The following is a 26454-nucleotide window of genomic DNA, read 5'->3' as shown; positions in this document are numbered from 1 at the left end:
AAATTGTAGGGTCCGTATGAAAGACGTAGGTGTATAAATAGGAAAGCCAGTAAAGGCAATGAAATGAAATGAACAACAAAAAAGGAGGAAGTCAAAAGGATTCGGTGCCGTCCTCTGTTTATCAACATGGGTACGTGTCCCTTCTTTGAGAAACTCAACTTAGTGTCATCATAAGATTAAGTTTGAATCGTATTATCTACATACTTCTTTTTATTTTACATATTTCTCAATTTTCGATTCTTGAATAAGATGATTTGAAGATGATAATAAAATTAAAAATAGCTAGAAAGTGTGAGGAAGATAAAAGTAATATATGAATAGCACCGCCCGTAAGTTTTCAACTCCAATCCCTCTCTATTTCTCTCCAAATTAATCTAATATTTTAGTTTAGACTCGTAATTTATATACGTAAAATAATTTTTACCTACCCACAATCCATGGCCATGCATTGCATGCATGATAAAAAAAATTTAATTAATTAATTATTTAAATCATGAGTAGTAATTCAATTTCTATATACAGAAATCATGTGATATCACTAGGGTCTAATATTATTTTGTTATTATTTATCTGTTTATTTATGGGTTTTTGCTTCTAGGGTTATCGTTTTCCGGCGGGATTGTGTCGTGTTTGTGTCGGTCCTGGCTTCCTGGATTCATATTAGGGAAGGGCTTTTAGCTGTCATCAACATAATAAGATCTGAAAATGCAAGTATTGGTGCCACGTACTCCTCGTCTTGTGACTTGTGAGCTGACCAATATGTTGTCCTTACTGGAACCTCACGTTCACGGCATCGTACTTCTTTCCTCCTGCATGGCTCGAGCCAATATATCACGCACGAGCCATGGTCATCGATATAGTAAATTTTTAGCCAACTCATTTTTTGTGTTTAATTCTATAAATTAAAGATTATTATTATTATTAGAGAAGCAAATTGGGGTATCACATTTGCACTGTATGGCTTAGATGGTGAACAAGCCGTTACTTGGTTTGAATCCTTAGACCAGTTTAAAAGCTCCGATAACATTTTGACTTGGTCCTTCAATGCACCCTATATTTTTTGAACGTGTTTTGTTCATAAAGAGCGTAATTTAGCAGCTGACAAATTTGTCAAGTTGAGTTTAAATTGCGAGATGGATTTCAAGAGTTTGCGGTGTCTCATTCCTGTTTAGTTCAAACTCTTTTCAATGATTACTCTGAGTTCGTTAAAACTAGACTAGTTGTTCCTTAATGTTGTTTTTCTCCTTTTTTTCTTCTGTGTTACTAGGAAAAATAAATAAATAAATAAATAAATAAAACCAAATATCATACTTTGAAGAAGGGAAAAAAAATCAATATCGTACGTTTACCAAAAAGTTACATAAAATTAAGATTAATTAGTACTAGGTAAGTTAAACAGATATAAAGACTCATGGTATATATTGATGCCCATTGCAGAAAATGATGTCGTAGTGATTTCGTTCAAGTAATTGGTAGATGGCATGGCAGATTTCAACAATTTTGAGAAATTTGTGTATTCCCTGTAAATTTTGGTTGTACGGACGCCGTCGAGTAGGCAGTCAATCTGTGGGAGAATCTTTTAATTTACGTGAGATTGAGGAGAAGCATTTATGTGAAGCCGGCAATAATCGAGTTTGGTGTTTGCAAAGAAAGGTTATCCAAATTTCAAAATAATTTGTAAAAAAAAAAAATATTGAAATACGAGAGAGCGTTTTTTTTTTAATGAAAAAAAAAAGAGGTAGTCACATGTTGCAACAAGTACACAAGGCATGAAGGTCTACGAGTAGTGGATTGCCTTAACGGTAGGATATTTATCTTTAACTTACAATATTTCGAGATTTAACCCTCCTTCTCTCCTGAATTTTAGATAAATTAGTGTATGTTATTTATTATTTTTAGTGTATATTTTTTTATTATTTGTAAAAAATAAAAGAGTAAAATTTAGAATTCGTCCATGAACTAGCACATGGGTTTAGAAACTGTTCCTAAACTAAAATTCCGTTAATTTACGTTTTTGAATTTAACAAAATGTGCACTATTGGTACTTCTTGTTATCTTTCGTAAAATAATCTGTTAGTTTGATGATGTGGCACACATCCCACATCTCCAATTTTGTAGTGCATGTAGATTAAAAATAAGGAAAAACTAATGAAAATGACTTGAAAACTTTGAGTTTTAACGAAAATGACCAAAATGTGTTGTAAGTAAATAGTACCAGGATTAACTTTTTAGAGTAAAAATATGATTTTTCGTTAAAGTGAACAGTATCATGAGCTTTTCGTTAAAGCTCCCTTAGAATAAAGTAATTATGTATTAAAAACTTAAATAAATAAATAATAAGAGGAAAAGAAAAATCGCAACCACACAACTGTGCCGTCGTCTGATTTTCATTCCAGAGAACCCAGCCTCGTTTTCAGTCTCCTCCATTCCCCCTTCCAAACCCCGATCTCAACCATGTTGCCCTTCTTAAATTTCAGGTAGACGGGCCATGAGCCCACTCCAACAACACCGATACTGTTCACACTTGGCCACCTGCTCAATCCGTCAGGTGTGGGGTTTTAATACAAAAGGCTTCGTTGTTAGTTAGAGTGGGGTAATTCTATATAAATGGGGTTTGTTCTCAAGCCTTCTAGCCGATGTGGGACAAAGGAATTCTAACAGCCCTCCCCTTCCCAGATCGTTGTTCCTGCCTTCCTCTTGCAAGATCCCTGAACGGATCGTTGATCAGCTCCCCTTTTCAAGTCCCACGACACAAACTTCATGCTTTGTTCCCTAATCCGAACTTGAATCCATCTCTTTAATTATCTTCTTCTTTTTTTTCTTTCCAAATGATAGATAGATTTCATAAATAATAAATACGAATAAAAACAAAACATCAGTAACTAGGATGTTAAGAGCCATGACGGCTCAAAATCATCCCACTGGATAACATCATTTTCCTTAACAACACAGGCAGCCACAAAATTTGCTGCCTTATTACAAGATCGAGGGGAAAATTTAAACTCAACTAACTCGAATTGGGAAGCTAGGATACGGATCTCGTGGATGATCCCTTCCACCACTATTTTAGTTGTCGTAGTCTTTCGTGTGGATGATACTTTACACAACATTATGTGGTAGTTAATAGTTGTATTCTTTATTTAAATCAATAAATAAAGTATCCATTCATCACATGTCACAATGTTTAAAAAAGTAATTTTCCCTGCCTTTTTCTTTTTACTATACAATGTTAGGATCATTCATTAGTTCTTTTAAAGTACAGATATATAATCACAATAATTTTGAATGTGATGGGGTAACCAAAATTTTCTTTCATAATCCAGGTGTATTCAACTCCAAACAAGTTGTTATATAACATCGTTTAGAGAGCTTTTGTGTTTTTCATGTCTAATTTGGATTTTACAGATAGAAAATAAAAATAGTTTGACTTTATCATTGCACTTCATGTTCATGTTCTACTCTCATTCTCAAACGATTGGATTTAGCTATCATGTCAAGTAAATGTCAAGAACTCAACTTCATTGACTTGAGGGAACTGGTTGAGCAATAATTGTGTCTTGTTTGCTTATAAATAGACTAAAAATAGTATTATTAGGCTAATTAAGTTGAGAAAACGACTATATACATATTATATTCAGAAGATTTTAACTTAAATCTTACCTTAAACCAATTCCAAGACATATTTGTACATGTTTTACAAAGATATTTTTGTGACAAACCCCTCATTAACATTATAGCAACAAAGTTATGTTATTCAAATTGAATAGCCACAACTAGATATATATCAAACTTATCAAAAATATGTAACATTTTTGTAATCATGTGATGTTTCCACTCAATCTTCATTATGAAGATATATTACGTTTGTTGCTCAAACTGAATCACAGTAGCATTATGAAAGTTCTTAGATCATGCGAAATAAGAATTTTACTAAAGGCTTGAATATTCATCAACTGCTTAAGCAAAGTGATCCAACGATCATGGATGGAATAAGCTCTCATATATGTATTACTTTATAACCTCATAAATTTAGCTGTTACTCTATAAGCTGCTCAAAGCAGGTGATGATAAATTGAAATATCTTGGCCACCGAACCCACACTGTTTGTCTAGCCTGATTATCTATCATGGTCGGCAGTTGGCACGTCCCTCACTAGCAATCAAGAAAAATATGATTTGTATTCTTTCAAGAAAGGGCTTTCATAAGCTGACCAATCATAACCATTTATAGCAAAAGTCTCACATGAAAAGAATGAAATTGAATAGAACTGCCAAAGAGATGCCATTAAAAGTAAAATTATTGATGAATTCTTTGTTACTTTATAATTTAATGTGAATTTATGCGTTATATTGTAAAATATAATGCTAAAAATCATAAATCAACAGAAAATTTATAAAAAAATTTACAGAAAATTTCCTTAACAATTTGCTGGCTTTACAGACCATGAGATGGTTCGGCTAGCTCAAAGCCGACCCCAACAGCTTAAACAAAAATGTCACGTAACTCACGTTGCAATGCATGATCTCTATGTTTTCTTGCCAAATAATGTTAGTCTAATATTTTAACAAAAAATATAAATATATACAGACTTCGATAAAGAATAAAATAAAATGGCATGCATGACAATCTCTGGTGTACGAATTGCGCAAAATTCTTGGAGACTGAGCAATTTAGTCATCTGATTGATTACGTGGAATAACACTTTACATGCTACGTGTCTGAACGCAAGACGTTGGTTCCTAAAGAGGGGATTAGACCTTTGAAAAGCAAGCCCTAATTAAAATTAATTAATATCGGACCATCATTAGCCTGCCACGTAGGTAATCCGACGTCTTTTGTTTACTCTCTCCCAACTACAAAACAAAACAGGTCCCTCCTTTCATGACGCACGAAAGTTTAATCCGTACTATAGTAAATTTAGTTTCTCTGTTAAGTATAATACATTATTAATCGCTTAATTGGGGAACAAATGAATGTGTTTACGCGATGATCTAGGATTTCTACTGTTAAACTTCCTTAATGGGCCATCTGTTAATCTGGAAGCATTTCCGTCATCCAACCAGCACTTTCTAGTAATATCATTGGATTAAGTCAACTTAAAAAAAAAAATCATTAAATTAATTAATCATCGGGTTTTTAATTTGACAGGCGTCTATCAGATACATGGACTTGGATTGTCTGCCCTCTTAGTTATGGTGCCCTTCCATGCCCTCCTATTTTGTGCGGTCACGGTTAAGCCACGTCAATATTTTATATTAATTTTTTAATAAGATAACAAGACAAAAAATAATAAAAATATAAAATATTGACGTGGCTTAACCGTGACCGCACAAAATAGGAGGGCATGGAAGGGCACCACAACTAGGAGGGCAGACAATCCAAGTCCCAGATACATAGTGTTCACTTCTTATAGGTCCCCACAGTTTAAATTAAACAATAATAAAACTGTCTTATTCACCTTTTTATCTTACCATATGAATGGTGTAGGGTCAAATATTATTTTAATCATCTACTAAGATCTTCACCTTAATCTTTTCAAGGAAAGCTTATAATCTCAAAGCCAATCTCACACCTTTGCTTGCATGCCCTTCTTACCCCTTTACAGACTTGGATTGTCTGCCTTCCTCATCCCATACTCTTTTTATTTTTGTGGTCATAATTAAATCACGTCAACATTTTATATTAATTTTTTTATAGAAATAATAAGACAAAAAACAATGAGAATATAAAATGTTGACATAGCTTAACCGTGATCACATAAATAGGAGGGGATGAGAATGATATGGGATGGGGAAGGGCAGACAATCCTACTTTTTTAGTGTACATGTGTGTTGTCATCAAACCCTAAAAGCTTAGCTAGATTTACACTTATTTCATAAGGTAGTCATCCAAAGGACAAGATAGATGTCCATGGTAACCGCGGTAGAACTCTTTCATAATTAGGGATGATGCTATTTACACACTTTTTTTTTTTTATCCTTTATATACTTGTTTTAGTTTATCAGCCGTCAGATTGAATAAATTGAAGAAGATTAATGGACAAAACTTAACAATAGTATTTGAAGGTAAAAAGGAGTGTGTGAATAACACTACCCTATCTAAAAGGTGATACCAATATGCTGAGTAGATATAAAGAATAGTTGGATTAAGCCTTGTCTAAGCGGTGACAACACGTGAAAATGATCAACTGAGTCTCATAGCATGAGTTTGTAATTAAGTAAAGAATTATAAAGTAATTGGCATTATGGATTTCAATGGCTGGTTTGGAAATACTTTTAAAATGATTAAAAACGCTTTTAATGAAAGTGTTTTTTGAACCAATTATTCTTAGTAAAAATGCAAGTAAATCCTGAAAAAACATTTAAAGTGTTTTTGGAACCCTAATATACTTTCACCAAATAACGTCTCTAATCATTTTAAAAGAACTTCCAAACAAGACTATGTCTAGTTGAGTAGTTGGTTATAGATTGATTATAACCTCATGTTAAAGTCAATACAATCACATCCTAAATTCTTAGATAAGTAAAAAATACCTGGGTGCGTAACAAACTCCCCTTCAAAGATAAAACACAACGAGTGAAAAATGAATTAGAATTTTACTAGGTCAAATGTTTGATTCTTGTAGCTAGCAAAAAGAAAAAGAAAAAATTTACACCAAAAGAGAGTATTACTATCTTTGGTGTTTTGCTATTAACATACGCAATTACGTAGACTCGTATTTTAAGACTAATTAATGTCTCCATGTTTGATGTCACGGAGACAAAACCAAGTATTTAAGTAATAAAAAAGCTTATTTATTATGATTAATGGTTGGATTACTACTCCATCAGCACGTAAAATACTAAATACTAAAATGGGTAATTAGTGGTCCAATCGTAGTGTTTGTCTTGTACATACATGTACCCAAAACAGTTGCGAATACGTGTTAGGGTTGACTGGATCCCCAAAATACATAAATCTGGTAGATTTTTTTCTTCTAAAAATGTTGTACAACAAATGTTGAATAATAATTAACGAGTGAGAATTAATTATTTGCTGCCATGCAATTTCGTTGACAGAGTTCATATAAATTAAATTATACCTAGATACGAGATCCGAAACGTTACACAGTCACTACTACAACTCATAAGCAAGATATAATATATGCACAATTAGTATACAATGTTATCTCTCCCCTTTTCTTTTCTTCTTTACAAATATATAGTGCGTATCATATTAATTTAGAAAGGATTTACAACACATCAAGACAACAAAACTACGTTATTACAACAGAGTTATACGCAATTAGAGATCGAAGTCATCATAATTGCATATCATCACCGTTATTTAACTAAGTTAAACTTGAGACATGCCCTCCATTTAAGTTCGGATTAATACAATATTATGTTTTCTTTCCTTTTTACAAGGGTAGTACATTATAGCGATTTCGCACGCATCAACCTTTGAAATAATATTACGTTACAACAACGGAACCAGACACAATTAGATATCCAACTCATTACAATATTACATATTATCATTGTTATCCACACGGCTGAAAGGTCAGTTGGCAATATCCAATATTTTTTAGCTTGCCTTCTTCGTATTACATGTATATTTTGTTTCTTTAATAGTACGTAGTCCCAATCGAGAGCATTCAAAAACTAAAACGATCAGATTTCAAGAAGTTTCTGTAGAAAAGGGTTTCTTATATCCGAGCTAGACTTGTGTTCAACGTAAGCGATCTCTGGGGACACGTAGGGCATGCTGATGGGTTGATGGATGCCTCTGGAAAATGGCGATGGGATGAACACCATTCACGAGATCAGGGACGTGGCAGAAAGGCAGTGGTACTTTAAAGATGAAATGCCCATGTATGTATGGAGAGATTTTTCAATGTGATCAGTACACGGAATAGTATATCATGTGTTACTATAAAAATGGTGAGATATATGTGCTAAAAGTTCATAACTTAAAAAATAAAATTTCCCACCACTCCTATTAAAACACATAATGTACTACTTGTATTTTCGTAACAATTAAAAATTTCTCCCATGTATGAGCATTGATCTTCACTTGTTTGACTTTCTATGTTCTCGGACCAATGGTTTCCAGACACGTCAATAACTTCTGTTGGGCTTTGAGTTCATGTGGATGAGAATATTTATCAAGAGTTTTGTGATCTCAGTTGCTCAAACCAGAGACATGAATCAGAACAGTGCTGATTGATGTTGAATTTACTGTGAAATCAGTCTCAATCGACGAATTTACGTGAACGATTGATACTAACATGTGCTTATCAAGAATAAAATGTAGTTAAAAGTTGGTATTAAGTAAAAAAAGAAACAGTTAAGATACTAGCATAACATAGAAAATTCATCCAACAATAACAACCAAGCCTTATCCGAGTAAATGGAGTCGCTTGTATGAGTCCTAGAACACCACTATGCTCGGTTTTGCGTCACGTCTTTCGTTAACTCTGAGTATTCCATATCTTTTCTTAAAATCCATTTCCAAGTCATCTTAGGTCTTTCTCAACCCTTTTGGCCCTCAACCTGTCTCATAATCGCATCCTCTAACCAAATCATATGTAAAGCAAAGTTTTTCTACGTTGTGAAAACATGAACTGAAATTTGCTTCTAATACAAAGTTTGGTCATTACATTGCCTTAATAAGAATCTAGTTTCTCATACAATGTGTATGAAGAAGAACCAATAAATCATACGGCATTCCGAAAGAATGATTTTCTTTCAAATTCTTCAACAAATATTACAATTTGTACCGACGTGATATAATGATCACCGCGAAACAGTGGACGAACTGGAAGATATCATCTCGACAAGCCGGTTATGCAAGGTGCTATTAGTCACAAGGATTCCGCCGGAAGGGTATATATTCCTCCGTCCAACTTCATCTGCTGCTAGATTAAGTTCATCTCCCTTCCAGTCAGTCACCTGGTTTTACACCAGATAAACTCCAAGTTCATTATTCCATGTCTTTAGAGGGTCAATAACAAAAGTTGTACAAGTTCTATTAAAAAGTTCGTCTGCAATTCTAATCGAATGATGTAAGCCAAAGAAAGAGTTGCTGCCCGAGATGATCGATTCTGTTTTCTTCCTACTATCCGGAAACACTCTTATACGGAATGCTAGAGTGGATAAACATTTTTGCAATAGAAATTTATACCAATCATAAGTAACTTTACAAAGAATATACAGATACCAGTTGTATAGAATTTCTTATTCATTGGGAAATATTAAGCGTTTTATTAGTCAAACAGCTCAAATTATGGTTTTCGGTTTCTAAATTTTGGGATTTTTCAACGAAAATTGCAATTTTGCATCAATCCAACAGTGGAGCTTTGCAGAAAATTCATACTGCAGAAAGAGCCAAAGAATAATATACCTTTCCCCCTGCTTCATGCACACATATAACACCAACAGCGTGATCCCAAGCCTATACATTGTCATGAGTTGAAGTTAGTCATATACTGATGTAGTTTCTATAATCCATTGACGACTGGAATGCAATGCAATACCTTGATAATTTTATGAACTTTCACACGCTGCATATGAAGAGATACCACACCTGAAGCCACCATTATATACTTGGATAAACTGCAGGCCGAAAAGAAGAAAGGTATATACCCAGTAAGCATTGAAAAAGATGATGAACATGATTCGTAATGGATATATAGCGAAATAGGAACCCGTACGAAACTTTTGCTATTGCAAACTTGGGAACACAAGACTATTCTAGGAACAGTGGCATTTAGAGATTACGTTGAGACAGAGGGAAAAACTCTAACATTGAGTAAAAACTATGTCAAGATATCTGAAAAGTTCTAGTTTTCAGGAGAAGCAGTTGAGTAGGAAACAACAAACCTTCCACAACAAGATTTTACATGAAGAATTTCACACTCGTCAATACTATCAGCATTAGTTGTGGAGCTGAATAAAGATGATAGTGGAAATGACTCCCATACATCACTGTCTGTGATAGAAAATCGTGCCTCTTCCACGATACAAGACCCATCAACGAAGCATCGTGTCCAAGAATAAGGTATTTTGGCTGTGGAATTTACAACAGATGACAAACGTTTTGTCCATGTGCCACAGCCTGTATGTGCAACCATAATAATCCCTGATCCAGGTGGACTGCTTTTTTCTTCCTGGACTTCAGAGGTGGATTTGTTGGATATATCATTCTTCCAGTTCGGGCAGCCCATGACACCCAATACAACCTCTCCGTCAACAACAAGTGCCAAACCAACCTGAAAACTTGAGCCGTTTTATAGGTAACCCTTATAGTAGAAAGAATTGCAGTTAAACAGGAACTAATATCTATAAAGAACATAGCTTGAATAATTTCTTTTCGCAACACAATAGTGCTATTTCTACGTCTCATTTAAAACCGTTGGCCTTACTTTCTTACATAAGAAAGCAGCATAACAACCAGTGTTACTTGAAAGGTATATCCTTGAAGATTGATTCCAATCTGACCACTAACTAAGGAGCCGTTTGATAACCATTTCGTTTTCAGTTTTCGGTTTTTAGTTTTTGGTTTTCACTCCACTTTTTTGAAAATTGAAAACTAAAATCTTGTCTGGTATCAACCGGCCCCTAAGATATTCAACAATCTCTGAGTCTTTTACGATAAGAAAACTAGAATTACATAGATTTCTAATAATATAACTGGGTATAATATATCTGAAGTTCCTACTTGGGTTAAGTCTCCTTCCCTTTCTCTTTGCTTCTTACTTAAATACTTGCACAGCATAGATTTCATATATAGCGCGTATATCTGATCTATTCAAAACATAATGGAAATAGGCATCATTTAACATCAATGATGTAAGACATGATGACCGATGAACAAATGTACATGAAAACATCTGGTTCGTATTCCATAGCAAAGTCAATCACAGGTGCCATCATATTCAGGAATCAGAAATCACTGTAATGACCAATATCTGGGAAGTGAAAGAAAGAAACTCAATGCAACACTTCTAAGTTAGTAAGACATACCACGTATAACGCCGGATTTCCCTTCACAAATCCTTTTGTGCCATCAATGGGGTCAAGTACCTGCATTACGTTTCTCAATTCAGTACAATACAGTAAAGTAAAAAATCCAAACCATCCATCTTAATTACAAACTGCGACCACCATGAATTAAAACATGATTACCAAACGAACCCAACACGTGGCAGTCTGAGCTCCGAAAGGGTTACAAACAAAGCTGAAATCTTGGTAATGTTCAAGTCAGTGCAGCAAAGCAAAGGGGTTACATACAAAGCTGAAATCTTTGTAATGTTTAATTCAGTGCAGCAAAGCAAAAGGGTTACATAGAAAGCTGAAATCTTGGTAACGTTTAAATTCAGTCATATAATGCAAATGCGAATCCGAATCCGAAAACAAACCCAATAAGTGGCGGGCTGAGCTCCGAAAGCAAAACCCTCCGGACCCCCTCTGTCAATGGCTTCCAATACTTCACCAGCCGTCCATGGGTTCTCTCCAAAACTAGATTTGTCAAGCACCGCATTGAGCACCGGCTCCAACAGATTATTCGACCGAACAAACGCGGAGTCTTCTTCCGCTACCAATGGAATCAAAGGGAATCGTTTCCCAAGCTCTGCAACCATACCATCTCCAATTACAGAACTAAAAAAATACAAAGAATAAGAGGACCTGCTTGCATAAAATATAATAAAAGGACTAATTAACAACTTTACCCAAACTGACGAGGGCCTGGACTCCAAAATCCGCCACCGTCACCGGAGTCTGGTCGGTCTTTTCAACGATCCGCCGTTGAGTTGATAGCACCGACGACTGGATGTCAACGCACAGCGCGCAAGCTCTCTCCACGACATCGACGGCAGCTTCCAGCTCTCGATAGTAGTTGGCCTTTTCAGTACCGAACGGCAAGCTAGACCTCACGCGGAAGCGCCGCCGCGGGAGGGCCGAATCTGGCTGAGTGAATCTTACAGTCGAAAAATGGCGGGCTGAGTCGACGAGAATTATGGCGAATTTTAACGGTCGGCCGTGCAGTGACTTTACTTGTTAAAAAGTGATTGGTGGAGAATGTATTGCAACAGTGGGGTTGAAATTGGGCCTTGTAAGTTTTGATTTAGTCAAAAACATTGGGCCGCATCAAAATTTCATACGGCCCAAAATCTAAATGTTATGCAGTCCAGCCCAATTATTAGACAAACTTAAGAAAATCCCACGTGGATATTCTTGTCCCAGTAATGCTATTCTTACCACAATTTTATATCATATTTCTTTATCATTTTAAGTAGCAGATGAGTTGGATAAGTTACATTATTTAATTTTAATAGTTTTATTAATTAAAACACTTAAATAATCTTAGATGGTAGAAGAAGACTGCTCGTATACCATAATCATCATTTAATTAACAATCTTTTTATTAATTATTGATTAAAATTTTCAAATTAAATGCTAATTAATTTAGATGATGTGATTGTCTATATCAAATGACACCTAAGATGATATACAATTGGTACAAAAATATGATTAGAATAACATTATTGTTTTGTCCTTATCCAAAACGTATGGAGCTCATCCACAGACACGTGTCTATGTATCAGGCCACGCGGCCCCAAGTTTTCCATCGCAGCCGTCGGTTTCCCACTTCTCAGCGGTCAACGAACCTCAGATTTCCAAACCTGGGATTCATCTTCCAGTTTCTCTCTATAAATACAAGCAAATAGTGAAGATCCCAGCTGATTTCCGATCTTCTGAAAGACTTGTGATCGGGGTTATGAGCTTGAGGCACGGGAGCAGGGTGGCGTACCAGGCAGCGATGAGTGTCAAAGACCAGGGTCCCAAGTGCGGCGATACGACCGTTAAGTTCGTGAGGGGTTCGACGCAGGCGTGGCGGTTGTCGGCGTCGCTGGATTCGGGTGGTGGTTTGAAGGAGGGTGGAAAGAGTAGTGAGAGGGTTAAGGAGGCGGAGGAGTCGCTCAGGACTGTCATGTACTTGAGCTGTTGGGGTCCCAGTTGATTGATCTCTGCTTCCGTCTTAGCTTTTTGTAAATCTTTTTCGATGGGAAATTTGTATAGCTCATATACGTGTATTTATATGTAAATTACATGAAATGAAATCTTTGGATCCACAGCTTGATTTTATATTTTCTGTATTTGTATATAAACCTTAAACCTTACTTGGCAAATGCATCTGATTTCAATTTTTTTTTTAAATTTTTTTTGTCGAGAATGCATATGACTTCATTACATTTATGCCCAGTTGGTATTTATGAAAATATCGATAGGTATATTGATTCGTTCTCTTTGACGAAAATTGTAGAAATTTACAAGGGAGCGAGGCTCATTATTTTTAGTCGAAATAAAAAAAATAAGTTGAAAGTTTCTAAATCCGCACTGAAGACTCGGCAAAGTTTCTGCAGTGAATCGATAAATATCGTCGATATCTATTGATTTTTTTATCCCTAACAAATATAAAGTGAAATCTAAGCTGCCCCTATTTTCATAGTCATCCTTGATTTTTTTAGATATTTCAACGAAAATATCTATAATTTCATAGATTTTTAAAACACTGACTTTGTACCTTTATCCCCGCATTTTATATTAGTTTGGATGAAAAGAAAAAACACAATGGGCTTATTTATAAAAGAGGGATGTCGTTTATGTTCACCGGTCCAATCCAAACCCATAGTCCCTTTGTAACCGATAATCCGGTTAAGCCCAATCTATTCTGCCAATCCAAATTCCAAAATCTCCATCTGCAGCCTTCGTCACGAGAAATTTTTAGTTGTGATGGAAACATAAATGGTACACCACGTGCTTTAATAAGAATGGTGAAAAATTTTATTTTTTAAGTTATTAACTTTTTAACACACATATCTTATCATTTGTTTAATGACACGTGATGTACCACCTGTGTACCGGTCACACTGAAAAATCTCTCATCCACCACAACCTTCACAACAAAACCGATAACCCTTTTCTTCTTCTCTCTCTTTTGCCACTTCCAAAACCAGACCAAAATTCTTCATCGTAAAAATGTTCTCACTGAAAGCCTTTTAAGAGCCGTTGCAACTCACCGTTCCTCTCCAACCCACATCGTCTTCGAAACCTAGCAAAAACGCAACGTACCCATTGTCCCCATGCAAGATGTTAGGTCCCCATGAAAGAAGACTTGGAGTGAGGGCAAGTAGTGAAAAGGAGATGCAGAGAAGAAAGAAAGACGACCTTTCTTAACCCTGGAAGGAGCCGGTCCGGTAGAAATCTCCGGTCTCAGCACTCACGAAAGATTTCTCTGTCGTTTAACGGTACTATTTTCATTTGTTACATTTCCTACTTTACTTCTTTACGTTCTGAAGCAATTTTCACATTTCGTTTTTAGTCTTTTGTACAATACGTTTGATATTTTTAAAAATGTTGAGGTTCGAATCTTGTAGATGATTTTGTGTATTTGTGAACATAGATATCGTTATTGAATTTGCTGAGAGTGATGTCAGAGCAGGAAGGATGCCAAATTGAGGAGCTGGGAAGGTATGTGACTGGTTCATGAAGGATAAGTTGAAAAGAGAGCAGAACTTAGACTCTGCTGTCCTCCAATGGGATGATTCCGAGCTTTTCTAATTAAGTACTTAATTAGTTGATCGACTTGTAAAGGGATGGGCAAAATACTCGCGGTTATGGTAACCGCGGTTGCCCGCCCATTTAAATTTCACGGTTACGGTTATGGGTAACCTAAATAAACGGTTATGGGTATAACCGTTTACCCGTAAAATTTAAATGGATGATTATGGGTATTAATCGCGGTTCTCGTTCGTGTGTTCTTTGTTCAAAGGTTGGTTGGTTATCACTCTGAGTTCCCCTCCGTCCGTGTGTTCTTTGTTCAATGTAGCTCGTTCGTGTGTTCTCACTCTGAGTTCCCCGCTGTCCGTGTGTTCTTTGTTCAAAGGTTGGTTGGTTGTCTTCTTTTTAATCTTTTAAATTTGTTGCTATCATTCTGTCTGGCTTTTTGGAATCTCTGATTGTGCATCACCTTGGGGTTGATTTTCATACTTTCTTATTACTTTTTTGGGTATTAAGTTACTATCAATTTCTGTCAACTTTTATTCATGTTAATTGTTCTGTGGCAGAACCGGAAAGTATGCGTTCTTTGCAATTTGAAGCTAGAAAACATGCGGGGTTTTAAGTCAGAAGCAATGGTTCTTGCTGCTTCCAACAGTGGCCACACCACAGTAAGCAGCCTATATACCTTTAATAGTATTTGCATGATTAATCACTCTTTGAGTGACACCAAAAAAAGGAGTCTACTAATTTTAACTTTTGGTCTCTGACATGGTTTTAAGTCAGAATCTAGTGTTTTCAACAATTGAAATTGCACTTTGATTTTCGAAAACATCTTACACTGATAGTGGTCAAGTCTGATAGGAAACTCAACTCACCATCTTTACGACTTCCAAGATGATTTTATTGAATGTTGAGGGTCTTGAGGTTATGAATCTTTCAAAAATTTGGAATCTGTCAATGTGAATATGCAACAATTACGTGACACAATCTAGACTTTAATCAATGTGAATATTACACCAAAATACCAAGTCCAAGAAGTAATAATACACCCTTCACACATCTACTGCGATAACAAAAAGCTAGACTTCACAGGCACTGCCCGGAATTTCTCTATTGCAAAAGCACATAAAAAAGAGTTTCTATCCAAGAAAAGTATTCCTAATGGAATGAAGTTCAGATGCAGCATCATTGATATTCTTTAGTCGATCTGTTGCGGATTCAGCAGAACAAGCAATTCCAATTCTAAATATTAAACTCAAGCACACCTCAACTTTATGAATTCTCGCACTGCAATGATTGGGATTCTCGTTCGTGCCTCCTTGAAGAAGTGGTGCGTCTGCAATCTCAGTAACTCGCCCAGTGAGAGCCATCTTGACAAAATTATGAAGGTTCAAGCTATCACCAAACATCATGTCAGTGGGTCTCTTCCCTGTAAACATCTCCAACAAGAGAATGCCAAAGCTGTATACATCACCACTCGTTGACACCTCACTCCCCATGCCATACTCTACAATTCAAACATCACATTTGTGTATAAATAGTTCAGTTTCAATTTTGTAAATTAAATACTCCAAAATAAAAAAGGAATTATAATGAAGTATATATAATATACCTGGAGCTGCATAACCAACCGTTCCTCTTATTCCAACGGAACTTGTCTGACTCTGAATTGCTGAAACATTACTCGTTACTTGTGAGAGAAACCTTGCTAATCCAAAGTCAGAAACATGGCCAGTCAATTCATTGTCCAAGAGAACGTTGCTTGGCTTGAGATCACAATGAACTATTGGCGTTTCACAATGATTATGAAGATAATCCAATGCACAAGCAACACCAATGGCAATTTCTAGACTCTGAAGAAGACTTAACTTCTTGGGTACATGATCTCTTAAGTCTTCAGTTCCAGTAGGTGGATGCAGCCACTCCTCTAAGCTCCCGTTGTCCATGAACTCATAAACTAGAGCCTTGAAATCATTACCATTAAAATCAACACTTGAACACACGGTTATAATCTTGACGAGATTTCGGTGCCTAATATTTCTCAAAGCTTCACACTCGGCTATGAAACTCCTCGAAGCTCCATGGCGTAACAAGTTAAACACCTTCACGGCAACAAGTTGAGCTTTATCATCCTCATCAAGAACTCCTTTGTACACAGACCCAAAACTGCCAGCACCAATTAAATTAGCCTCTGAGAACCTATCAGTAGCTTTGAGTAGAGTAGCATACGACACTTGCAAAATAGTGTTCCCCAAAGTGCTCAATGAAATTTCTTTCCTTTTCTTCCTTAAAGAACAAAGAAACAAATAGAACACCATGGCTATTCCTAGAAGAGTAAGTCCAAATACTAAAGGGAGTATTAGTTTCAAGCTACGAGACAATCTTTGTTTCTTGGTCTCTTTAGACTTGCACTTGGGAAGGTTTAAATTAACAACAGGGCTGCACATATTAGTGTTGCCAACAACTGAAATAGCACTCGCATTTTTGAAAACACCTTCAGTTGGTACCACTCCCCAAAATTGATTGAATGATAAGTTCAGATTATTAAGGATTCTAAAGCCTTCTAAAAAATGTGGAATTTCACCTGAAAAATTATTGTGAGAAAGGTCTAGATCTTGAATCCCTCTAACTGAACTCATAGACAAAGGAATGGACCCGTGGAAGAAGTTTCCTTGCAAATGCAGGACTTCTAAACTCTCACAACCACCAAGGCTACTGGGGAGTTCTCCAGATAACATGTTATCAGAAAGATCCAGTTCACTTAGACTATGGAAATTCCCAACCTCCGGGGGAAGGGAACCTGTGAAGAGGTTATTAGACAAGTTCAAAGAAATCGATAAGGAGGAGAGTGTAAAAACTTGTTTGGGTATTGTGCCATTTAGGAGGTTATCAGAAAGATCCAACAATTGCAACCCATGGCATTCCCCCAGACCTGAAGGAATGGGGCCCTCAAGATAATTTCCATCCAACTCAAGATGGTATAACTTGGTTAAATTTCTTAAGGAAGACGGAATATTTCCTGATAATTTGTTCATGAAAATTTCTAATGATCCAAGGTTTGAAAGCTTACCCATGTCAGAGGGGATGTTACCTGTGAAGCTATTATTCCCCCAAAGCAACCTTTCCAAGCTCACCAGATTCCCTATCCCAGATGGGATGCTTCCATATATTTGGTTATGTTGAACCCAAAACCATTCGAGTTTGGTTGAGAGATTGGCTATTGACATGGGCAATGTCCCTCCAAAATTGTTGCTGCTAATACCCAGCCTTTGTAACTGGGTGGCATTGGTCAAGTCCGAGAGAAAACTTAAGTCACCATCTTTACCGCTTCCAATATTGTTATATTGAATGTTGAACTGCACGAGGTTGTGAAGCTTTTGGAGATTCGGTACCCGTCCGATTAGGTTGTTATGCCCAACATCAAAATACCAAACACTTGTGACGTTGAATATTGAGGAAGGTATGGACCCAGTGAGTTGGTTTGAGTTGACGTTGAAGACTTCGAGATTAGGAAGAGTTTTGCCAATATCTGATGGAATACTCCCTTCAAATTGGTTAAATGGCATGGAAAATGTAACAAGAGAAGAGAGGTTATAAATGGAGGAAGGGATGCTACCAGACAACTGATTTATCGCCAATCCCAAGATGGCTAATTTTTTCAATTGGCCAAGAGAACTGGGGATGTTGCCCATCAAGTTATTACTACCAAGAGCTAGTAATTGGAGAGACGAAAGGTTCCCCAAGGAAGGAGGGACCTGTCCCGTTACAGTAGTATCTTGTAATGAAATTTTTTGCAGTTTCGACAGCAATCCAATTTCTGAAGGAATTTTACCCACCAACTTGTTGCGAGTGAAATTCACAAGGATAAGGTTGAAGCAATATGATATATTGTGTGGAATACTGCCACCAAATGAGTTCAGATCTAATCGCAATACTTGCAATCTACGCAAATTCCCAATTTGCGGAGGAATTTCTTGACTAAAGCTGTTGTTTTGCAGCCACAGCTCTCTTAGAAAACTCAGATTTCCTATGTTTGGGGATAATTTCCCTACCAGATTTTGAGATTGCAGGTCTAGGTTAGTGACCCTTTGGTGATGTCGTCGACTGCACGTCACACCATGCCACATGCAAAAGTGCGTGGATTTGTTCCAGGAGCTCATCACGTTGTAATTATGGAGATCTTGCTTTATTTGAGCTTTGATGGCAAGCAGAGCCAGCCTATCCGTTGCATTCCCTCCGAGTCCAGATTGCAGAGAGCTCCAACAACAAACGAACACTGCACTGAAAAGCAAGTATATTAAGATCAATTTCAAAACCAAAACCCCCATTCCTGATCTGGTTAACTGTATAACTAGAGAGAGAAGCAGAAAGAAAGAAAGAGATGGGTGTTGAGTTGTGAAGGTGGTGAGTTCCATTTGTTGCAGAGAAGACAATTTATGGAAGAATAGCATCATACGAGGAACTTACACCATGGTTTCTGGTTCTTGAAAATTCAAACATGAGAAGGAAAAAGTCCAAGTAAATGATAACCATTTTGACTGCTTTTTTAAAAGACTTCACTAGCTTACTTCCACTACGGGGAAAAGCAAGGACTAAGATGATTATTACCACGAAATCCGAGTCCTTTAAATATAATCTAATGGCTCCAAACAGGAGATCCTCTAAAAGTTATAATAATTGCAACCGTTTGATTAAATTTGAACAATCTGGATTTCGTGGTTAAGAGGATCCCCATCCTGAGCTCAAGAGAGGATCCTCTTCCATTATTGGGCACTTTTAGTGAAAAGCAAAGACCAAGATTAGAGATAGGCAAATACCTATTAGTTATGGGTAATCGCGGTTACCTGCTCGTTTAAATTAAACAGTTACGATTATGGGTAACCGTTTAGATAAATAGACGGTTATGAGTATAACTGTTTACCCGTGAAATTTAAATGGACGGTTATGTGTATTAACCGAGGTTATAAACGGGTAACCGTTTACCCATTTGTTTTATATATGTAAAATTAACATAAACCACGTTCCCTATCGAACAAAGCTTAGATCAATGCTATTGACTATAGTGCATGATTTTTATAGCTAATATAATATAGTTTTTCTTAACCACTTTAAATTTCATGGTCCATTATATATATTATGTTATTACTTTACATTTCGAGTTAAATAATCCAATAATACTGTCTTTTAACAGTTTTCGTAGCCCAATAATACTTAGCAAATTTTATATTACCTTCATGGTTAACAGTTAAAAAGATCATCCACAAACTATTATTTCAATTATTGGAATGGTATAAGGACTTAAAAAAAATTAAAATGCGAAAATGTATGATAAATGTACCTATAACGGTATTTAATTGTTAGAAAAAGAAAATTATGACAATTTTTTCTTTTTTAATTTTCAAGTTGTTAAAAAAACATGTAGACCGGTGAAAAATGAGTAAATGGTAAAAAGAAAAAGGATAAATAGGTATACAGATACTAAACAGTTACGGTTAAATGGATACGCGGTTATATGTATGGTTAACCATTTATAAACGGTTATGAATATGGGTATAGCCGTTTATGCAATTACCCAACGGGTAAACGGTTATGTGGGTATGAGAATAAACGGTTATGGATAAATAACTGTAGTTCCCTGCCCACCATAACCATTACCCATCCCTACTTGTAAGATGGTATATTTACAATATTTAATATCATGAGCCAAAGATTTTGTGAAACTACATGTAATTTTTAATCCGGATGGACTAGGGGTGGACCAAAAACCGGCTGAATATTTTGAACCGGCCAAATGACATTCTGTCTCTTACCTAGTAGAACAGAACTATTAAGCTGGCTTGGTTTGGTTATACCTTTTATAGAAGAAGTATTGGCCAATTTTTCCGTCTTCAAATTTGTAAGGAGTTGTTAATTTCTCTCTATAATTTTAATTTTATCTGATTTACTCTCTAAACTTTTATAATTGGTTAATTTCTCTATGAAATTTAGTTTACCCCTCTGAATTTTATAATTGGCCGATTTCTCTTTTATCCCTAAATTCAAACAAAAAGTATCCGAAGTGAACTAGCGGACGAGTAGAAGAAAAAAAAACAATATGTTGTCCACATTAGGGATAAAATTACCTTTATCTTTTTACAATTATTAAAGTTCAGAGGGGTAATCAACTAAAATTAAAATTGAGAAGAAAACTGACCAATTATAAAAGTTTATGAGGTAATTGGCTAAAATTAAAGTTCATGAGAGAAATCGACAACTCCTTACAAGTTCGGGAGAAAATCGACAAGTCCATGTTTATAAAAACCAAACTAAATTGGACCGTATCTTCTATCTTGCTTTTGTCACGCTTTGGGGATTGAGAAGCAAATGGTTTAGTTTTTTTTGTGAATTTTAATACTTAACCTTTGATTAGTTTAGTCAACGAAAACATTCTGTGGTTTGAATAATGGATGAGGTTGGTTTCATCGGCATGGCGACTCAACGCGTATTTGGTATGGTATATACGACCTATTCATCTCTCTTCAAGTCTTAATCATGGAGGCTAATATTTCTAACGAAATTATGCAGTTACAACGAGATTTATGCTGGCACCATTCGTAAGTGGCCGCTTTAATATAATCTCAATGTTGAATAAAATTGGTATTTAATGTCAGACCAGACAAATTAATAGTTGACGAAGAAAAATATCACATTATCCTCTAATGATCACCACACCGATTGTCGCCACGAAACAAAGGAAGCTTGCAAGAAGCAAGATCCCATGAGCAACATCACCACCAAAGGCGAACACCAGAAAAAACCAACAAGGTTTAACAAAGGTAATCATTCGGAGATTCGAATTGAGGTTCTACACATAAATGTATAATAAATCGCCGTGTATACATATAGTACTATCATAATTAAGGATGGGCAAAGCATGTAGATTTTAACTTTGTTGTGGGCTTAGTAGGTGGAATGTTGCTGTTAGTCCATTCAATGATTATATTTTGGTACCATTACCTGAACAAGTATCGCCTCCAATTAAGCATTGATTGACTGCAATCTTTTAGTAGCAAAAAATATTAAATTAAATTAAAAGGAAAAAGGAAAATTCAAATCGTTGTTACGTCAGCTTGCAGGAAAATAATGAAAATTGCAATAGGACAAAGATTGTCTGCCCTCTTGTACTCTTCTGTTTTGTGTGGTCACAGTTAAGTAATGTCAATATGATATATATATTTTTTATAGAGATAATAAGACAAAAATAAATAGTAATATAAAATATTGACGTGATTTAACCGTCACCACATAAACAAGAGGGCACGGAAGGCACCGAAAGTGGGAAGGCAGACAATCCTTGTCCATTGCAATAACTTGGTGGTGATCACTGACATCAGCAAAGTTCTTCTCGTGTTCACATTCCACACTAAGATTAAATTAGTTAAAAAAAACACATTCAACGATTTGTTAGACAAATAAGAAATTAATTTGATTAAAGTATTCACTAAAACTGACTGTTAAGGAAAACACTTTGAGACTCGCTCCTAACGAGTGCGCTTGTTCGACCATGTTATCAGTACAATGACATCACCTTGTAACAAATCTTTTTTTCTTCCTCTTCATTCCAACCAATCCGCTTGCTCGGCTTCTTGTATTTAAATAAGAGATTTATCGGTGTGACCAGAATATGAATTAGTACACAACGTGTTATTATATAAATTGTGGGATATGTGTGTTAAAAAGTTAATAACTTAAAAAATAAAAAAATTTCACCATTTATATAAAAAATAAGTAGTCGTGTTGTACCATCCGTGTTCCAGTTGCAATAAAAAATTTCTTGTCTCTAATCTTGAATGCCCATTTGATGATTTATCAAGGGTGGGCATAGTTGGTACTTACAGAGCCTGTGGACAGATTTTCTTAAATTTCTTGAGTAAGTTTCTGTATCGAAGATATTTTCATATTGTTTTGCACATAATATGAATCACACACTTCAAGTGGATCTAGCTCGTAAAAGCATTTGATATATATATAAAAAAGAAAAATCAGCTGATGATTTCGTCATGACAATTCATTTTTTCAAAAATAAAAAAAGCCGACAGAGGTGTTTCGGCATTTCCTAATCACCGATTCACAGAAACATTGCAATAAGTAAGTTTATCTCTTGGGCACGTAGTTTACCCAAAGTCAACTCAACAACCTCACGTCAACGGTTTGTCTTTCGCGAGCCAGACTTAGCCAGAATCCAAGCCATTGATTTGCTTTCACAAAAAGCTAAAAACCATTCGGTGTCCGCGGTACGACGTCGTTTTACTCACGTCGAAGTAGAAAAGTACGAAAGGAGGAGGACAGACGGACGCCACAAAGGTGAAGCACGAAAAGGTCGGGCGTGAACTCATACGGTCAAATCCAATTGAATCCTCTCCGTCGGTTCCGATTTGCTCCGCACTGCGCAGAGACATTGAGACAGACGACGCCGTTTCGCCTCTGTCTAATGCTCTGAGAGATGGCCATCGCTGACCAAAAGTCGTCGTCGTCGTCTTCGTCTTCGTCCGACGGAAAAGTCTGGGGCTTCTTCAAGCGACCGTTTCGGACGTCGAGGAACGCCGCCGTTACGACGTCGTCCTCGTCGTCGCACAACGCTCCCCACCACCATAGTAACGCCCAGGGCGACGGATCGAATCAAAACGCCGCGAATTCGGTGTCGTCCGTCGCCAGGTCGCTGCTTCCGACTCGCCGTAGACTCAAGCTCGATCCCAACAATAAACTCTATTTTCCCTGTACGTCTCCTTATTTAGTTATCTTTTAATTAATTTAATTTACTTTTACTTGGTATGTTATATGTAGATTGTGAATGATTGTTGTGGATTTATAGAATTGCGTCTGGATTTTAGATGTTGTTGCTGATTTTAGGATCAAGGAAACTGTAAAAATGCATTTGCAAGTTGCAATTCGTGTTATTAAGCTAATCATGTCGATAATACGGTGATTAATCCGTGTTTTATGGATGCAATCGATGATTTTCGTGTTGCTGTCACGATTTTTTCGAACGAGTTAGTGGCTATATAGGGAAATCAAATTAGTTTGCCGATTTATTTCGGTATTGGGTTTGTTGCCTGACGATTCATTTGCTTATTTATGTGTATGGACTCTGTTTCTTGAAGGTGAACCCGGAAAGCAGGTTAGGAGTGCCATTAGAATTAAAAACACCAGCAAGTCCTTTGTAGCATTCAAGGTACCGTCACGTGTTTACGATTTTACTTCTGTTATGTGGTTTCTCAGAATTTTTGTAAGTTGAGAATGTTTGGTGAACACTAATGTGGTTGATATTGTTAGAGTTTCTTATCCTGATTGATTTTTTCTAACGAGTTTTCTTGCTTACTTGCTTTAGTTCCAAACAACTGCACCGAAAAGTTGTTTCATGCGTCCTCCAGGAGCAATTCTTAGTCCAGGCGAGAGTCTTATAGCAACTGGTAACGGTTTCTGTATAACTTTGTGCAATTCAATTCATTTCCCTTTATGATATAGTGTTGGAAACGGTATTGCCCTTTTATACGGGTTTCTGTTTTTCTTTAATGGAATTATGTCTCATGAACTTAAAAGTATCATCGTTTTTATTCAGATAGTTTTGTCTTCTCAAGCTTTAACTTGTGTTTTTATTCAGATAGTTTTGTCTTCTCAAGCTTTAACTTGTGTTGGCCTTTTAACGAGATTTTTTTGTTATTTTGGTTTGTTATGATAGTATTCAAGTTTGTCGAGGCCCCCGAGAAGAATGAAAAACTAGTGGATCAAAAGAGCAGAGTTAAGTTTAAAATCATGAGCTTGAAGGTGAAGGGACCAATGGAATATGTACCTGAGCTGGTGCGTAGATAGCATGCAAAATTTAAATGCTATCTCAAGTTATAAAATCCTAATTTAGTAGCTGGTCTTATAAACGTGTTCATTAGTAAAATTTTTAATATAAAATTTAATTGTATGCCGTGTTAAATATTAATTTTCAAATTATTTTTTGGTAACAGTTTGATGAGCAAAAGGACCAAGTGGCCGTAGAGCAGATACTACGGGTTGTCTTTCTAGATCCAGAGCGTTCTACTCCTGTAAGTGCGGTTGACATGAAATTAACCTGATGTCAATATTTGTGTTTGTAAATGTATATCACGGACCTGTATGGCTTTCTGTTCGCATTTATGTCAAGAGATTAAAACTTTTTTATTTCTTCAAAGGCTATGGAAAAACTGAAGCGCCAGTTGGCTGATGCCGATGCTGCGCTGGAGGCACGCAAGAAACCTGCGGAAGAAGCCGGTCCAAAGATTATTGGAGAAGGACTCGTCATAGATGAATGGGTGAGTACATTGTTCAGTTGTCACACGAAAATTGCTTGTGCAATGAATACCTTCTTACGTGCTTCATTTATTTTTGCCCTTTGTGTCTTGTTTAGAAGGAGAGGAGGGAAAGATATCTCGCCCGGCAGCAAGTTGATGGCGTGGACTCCCCATGAGCATTTGTTTCGGGTGGCTTTTTCTGATGTGAGTGAGAAGCGATAGTCTACTTCGGTGTATCATTTGTAATTTGCATCTTTCGGTAATGTGAAGGATGTGGTATTGAAAAGGGTACAAAAAGGATGAGGACGGTCCAACGTTATACATTGATGTAAAAAAAGAAGACAATTTGAAGTGGAGAGTCTCTTGTAATTTGGGAGTACTCTGAACTTGGCTAAGTTAGTCACAATGATGAATGATATGTATGTAGATAACGCGATTTTGTTTCTCTTTCGAGAATAAAACTCGTCTTAGTTGTGTGATGTGGCATTTACCGAAGATAAAATTTTAGCATTTCTCAACATGGATTGAGATCTATTTTTGATCTATGTGTCCGGAGCCTAAGAATTGAGAGATCTAGACCACTTAATTTCAATTCTATAGCTCTTATTAGTTCATTTCATTGGTTTACCTCACCAAAAATTCAAAAACTTGGACGGCTCGGATCTCTCTCTCTCTTGAACGGCTAGAATCTCTCGGTCTGCAGGCTTCGGACAGAGTGATATTACAGTTGGAATGGCAACATGATGCCACCTCCCTTTTCTGTAATTAGTGTGTCAAAATTAGACACAGTTAATACATGAAAGGGAAAGGTATAAAAGTGCCGATCAAGTACCAAAATAGACATGGAAGCCGGCCTTGTGCACTTCCACTTTCCTCCACCTGAGGCTGGTTTACAGCTGGTGCTGCCACTCTTCAAATAGGGTGGCCGCAGCCGCTGCTTAAGTTTGAAGATGTGCATTGAGTTGTGCGAAAGTATCAAACTGAGCAACAACAGATTTTATACCGTTTGAACAAAATTGAGCAACATACAGAAGCTGCTTCAAGCTTCGGAGTAACAACGGAATTGGCATCACTCTCACTCCTCAGTTGTCATTTGCTTCACTATTTGCTTATTCCGATGCTGATTCGGCAGGTTGTCCAGACACTCGGCGTTCACCATCTAGTTATTTAGTCTATTTCGGCACTAATCTTATCTTTTGTGTTCCAAAAAGCAACCAATAGTTGCCCGCTCTAGTGCTGAATCCGAGTACCTGTCTCTAGCTTGTGCTTGTGCTGAGACCACTTGGCTATGATTTCTTCTTGGTGAGCTTGGTGTACACTTGAGCTTCCCTATTTTGCTGCATTGTGACAACCTAAATGCCACTTATCTTGCTGCTAATCATGTTCATCATGCTCGCACTAGTCATATTGAACTTGAGTATCACTTTGTCCATGAAAAAATGGCTCTTGGTAGTCATAGTGTGTGCTATATTTCATTCGCTGATCAACTTGCTGATCTTCTTACCAAAGCTATTCATCAGCCACGCCATGGTACTCTTCGTTCCAAACTCATATGATCTCGACCGTCCAGTTTGTGGGAGTGTTAGAATAGAGCCGTTGACTCCGGATTC

General features: G+C 36.6%; 3 protein-coding genes and 1 pseudogene across 3 annotated transcripts; 2 read left to right on the top strand and 2 right to left on the bottom strand.

The window, feature by feature from the left end:
• Positions 1-8580: 8580 nt before the first annotated feature.
• LOC126586738 (putative PAP-specific phosphatase, mitochondrial) lies at positions 8581-12041 on the bottom strand (the record flags this gene model as incomplete). The annotated part of the gene is made up of 7 exons (XM_050251679.1): positions 8581-8933; positions 9385-9435; positions 9518-9596; positions 9864-10252; positions 11007-11066; positions 11402-11613; positions 11714-12041. Coding segments are annotated over 7 exons (1275 nt in total), but the record flags the coding sequence as incomplete, so codon positions are not given.
• A 721-nt stretch (positions 12042-12762) lies between these two features.
• On the top strand, positions 12763-14606 carry LOC126584569 (uncharacterized; annotated as a pseudogene).
• A 904-nt stretch (positions 14607-15510) lies between these two features.
• LOC126586726 (probable LRR receptor-like serine/threonine-protein kinase At3g47570) lies at positions 15511-18963 on the bottom strand. The gene is made up of 2 exons (XM_050251663.1): positions 16159-18963; positions 15511-16053 (listed from the first exon to the last, which is right to left on the bottom strand). The coding sequence occupies exons 1-2, from the start codon at positions 18959-18961 to the stop codon at positions 15686-15688; spliced, it is 3171 nt and encodes a 1056-aa protein (XP_050107620.1). The 5' UTR covers positions 18962-18963; the 3' UTR covers positions 15511-15685.
• A 3862-nt stretch (positions 18964-22825) lies between these two features.
• LOC126586737 (vesicle-associated protein 4-2-like) lies at positions 22826-25323 on the top strand. Its single transcript, XM_050251678.1, has 7 exons — positions 22826-23302; positions 23687-23757; positions 23914-23995; positions 24265-24383; positions 24542-24619; positions 24746-24865; positions 24961-25323. The coding sequence occupies exons 1-7, from the start codon at positions 23029-23031 to the stop codon at positions 25018-25020; spliced, it is 804 nt and encodes a 267-aa protein (XP_050107635.1). The 5' UTR covers positions 22826-23028; the 3' UTR covers positions 25021-25323.
• Positions 25324-26454: the final 1131 nt, after the last annotated feature.

This window comes from Malus sylvestris, chromosome 10 (genome assembly GCF_916048215.2).
Source record: "Malus sylvestris chromosome 10, drMalSylv7.2, whole genome shotgun sequence".
Lineage (NCBI taxonomy): Eukaryota > Viridiplantae > Streptophyta > Magnoliopsida > Rosales > Rosaceae > Malus > Malus sylvestris.
Note: the sequence above shows the minus strand (reverse complement) of the source record. Positions and strands in the feature narration are given on the sequence as shown.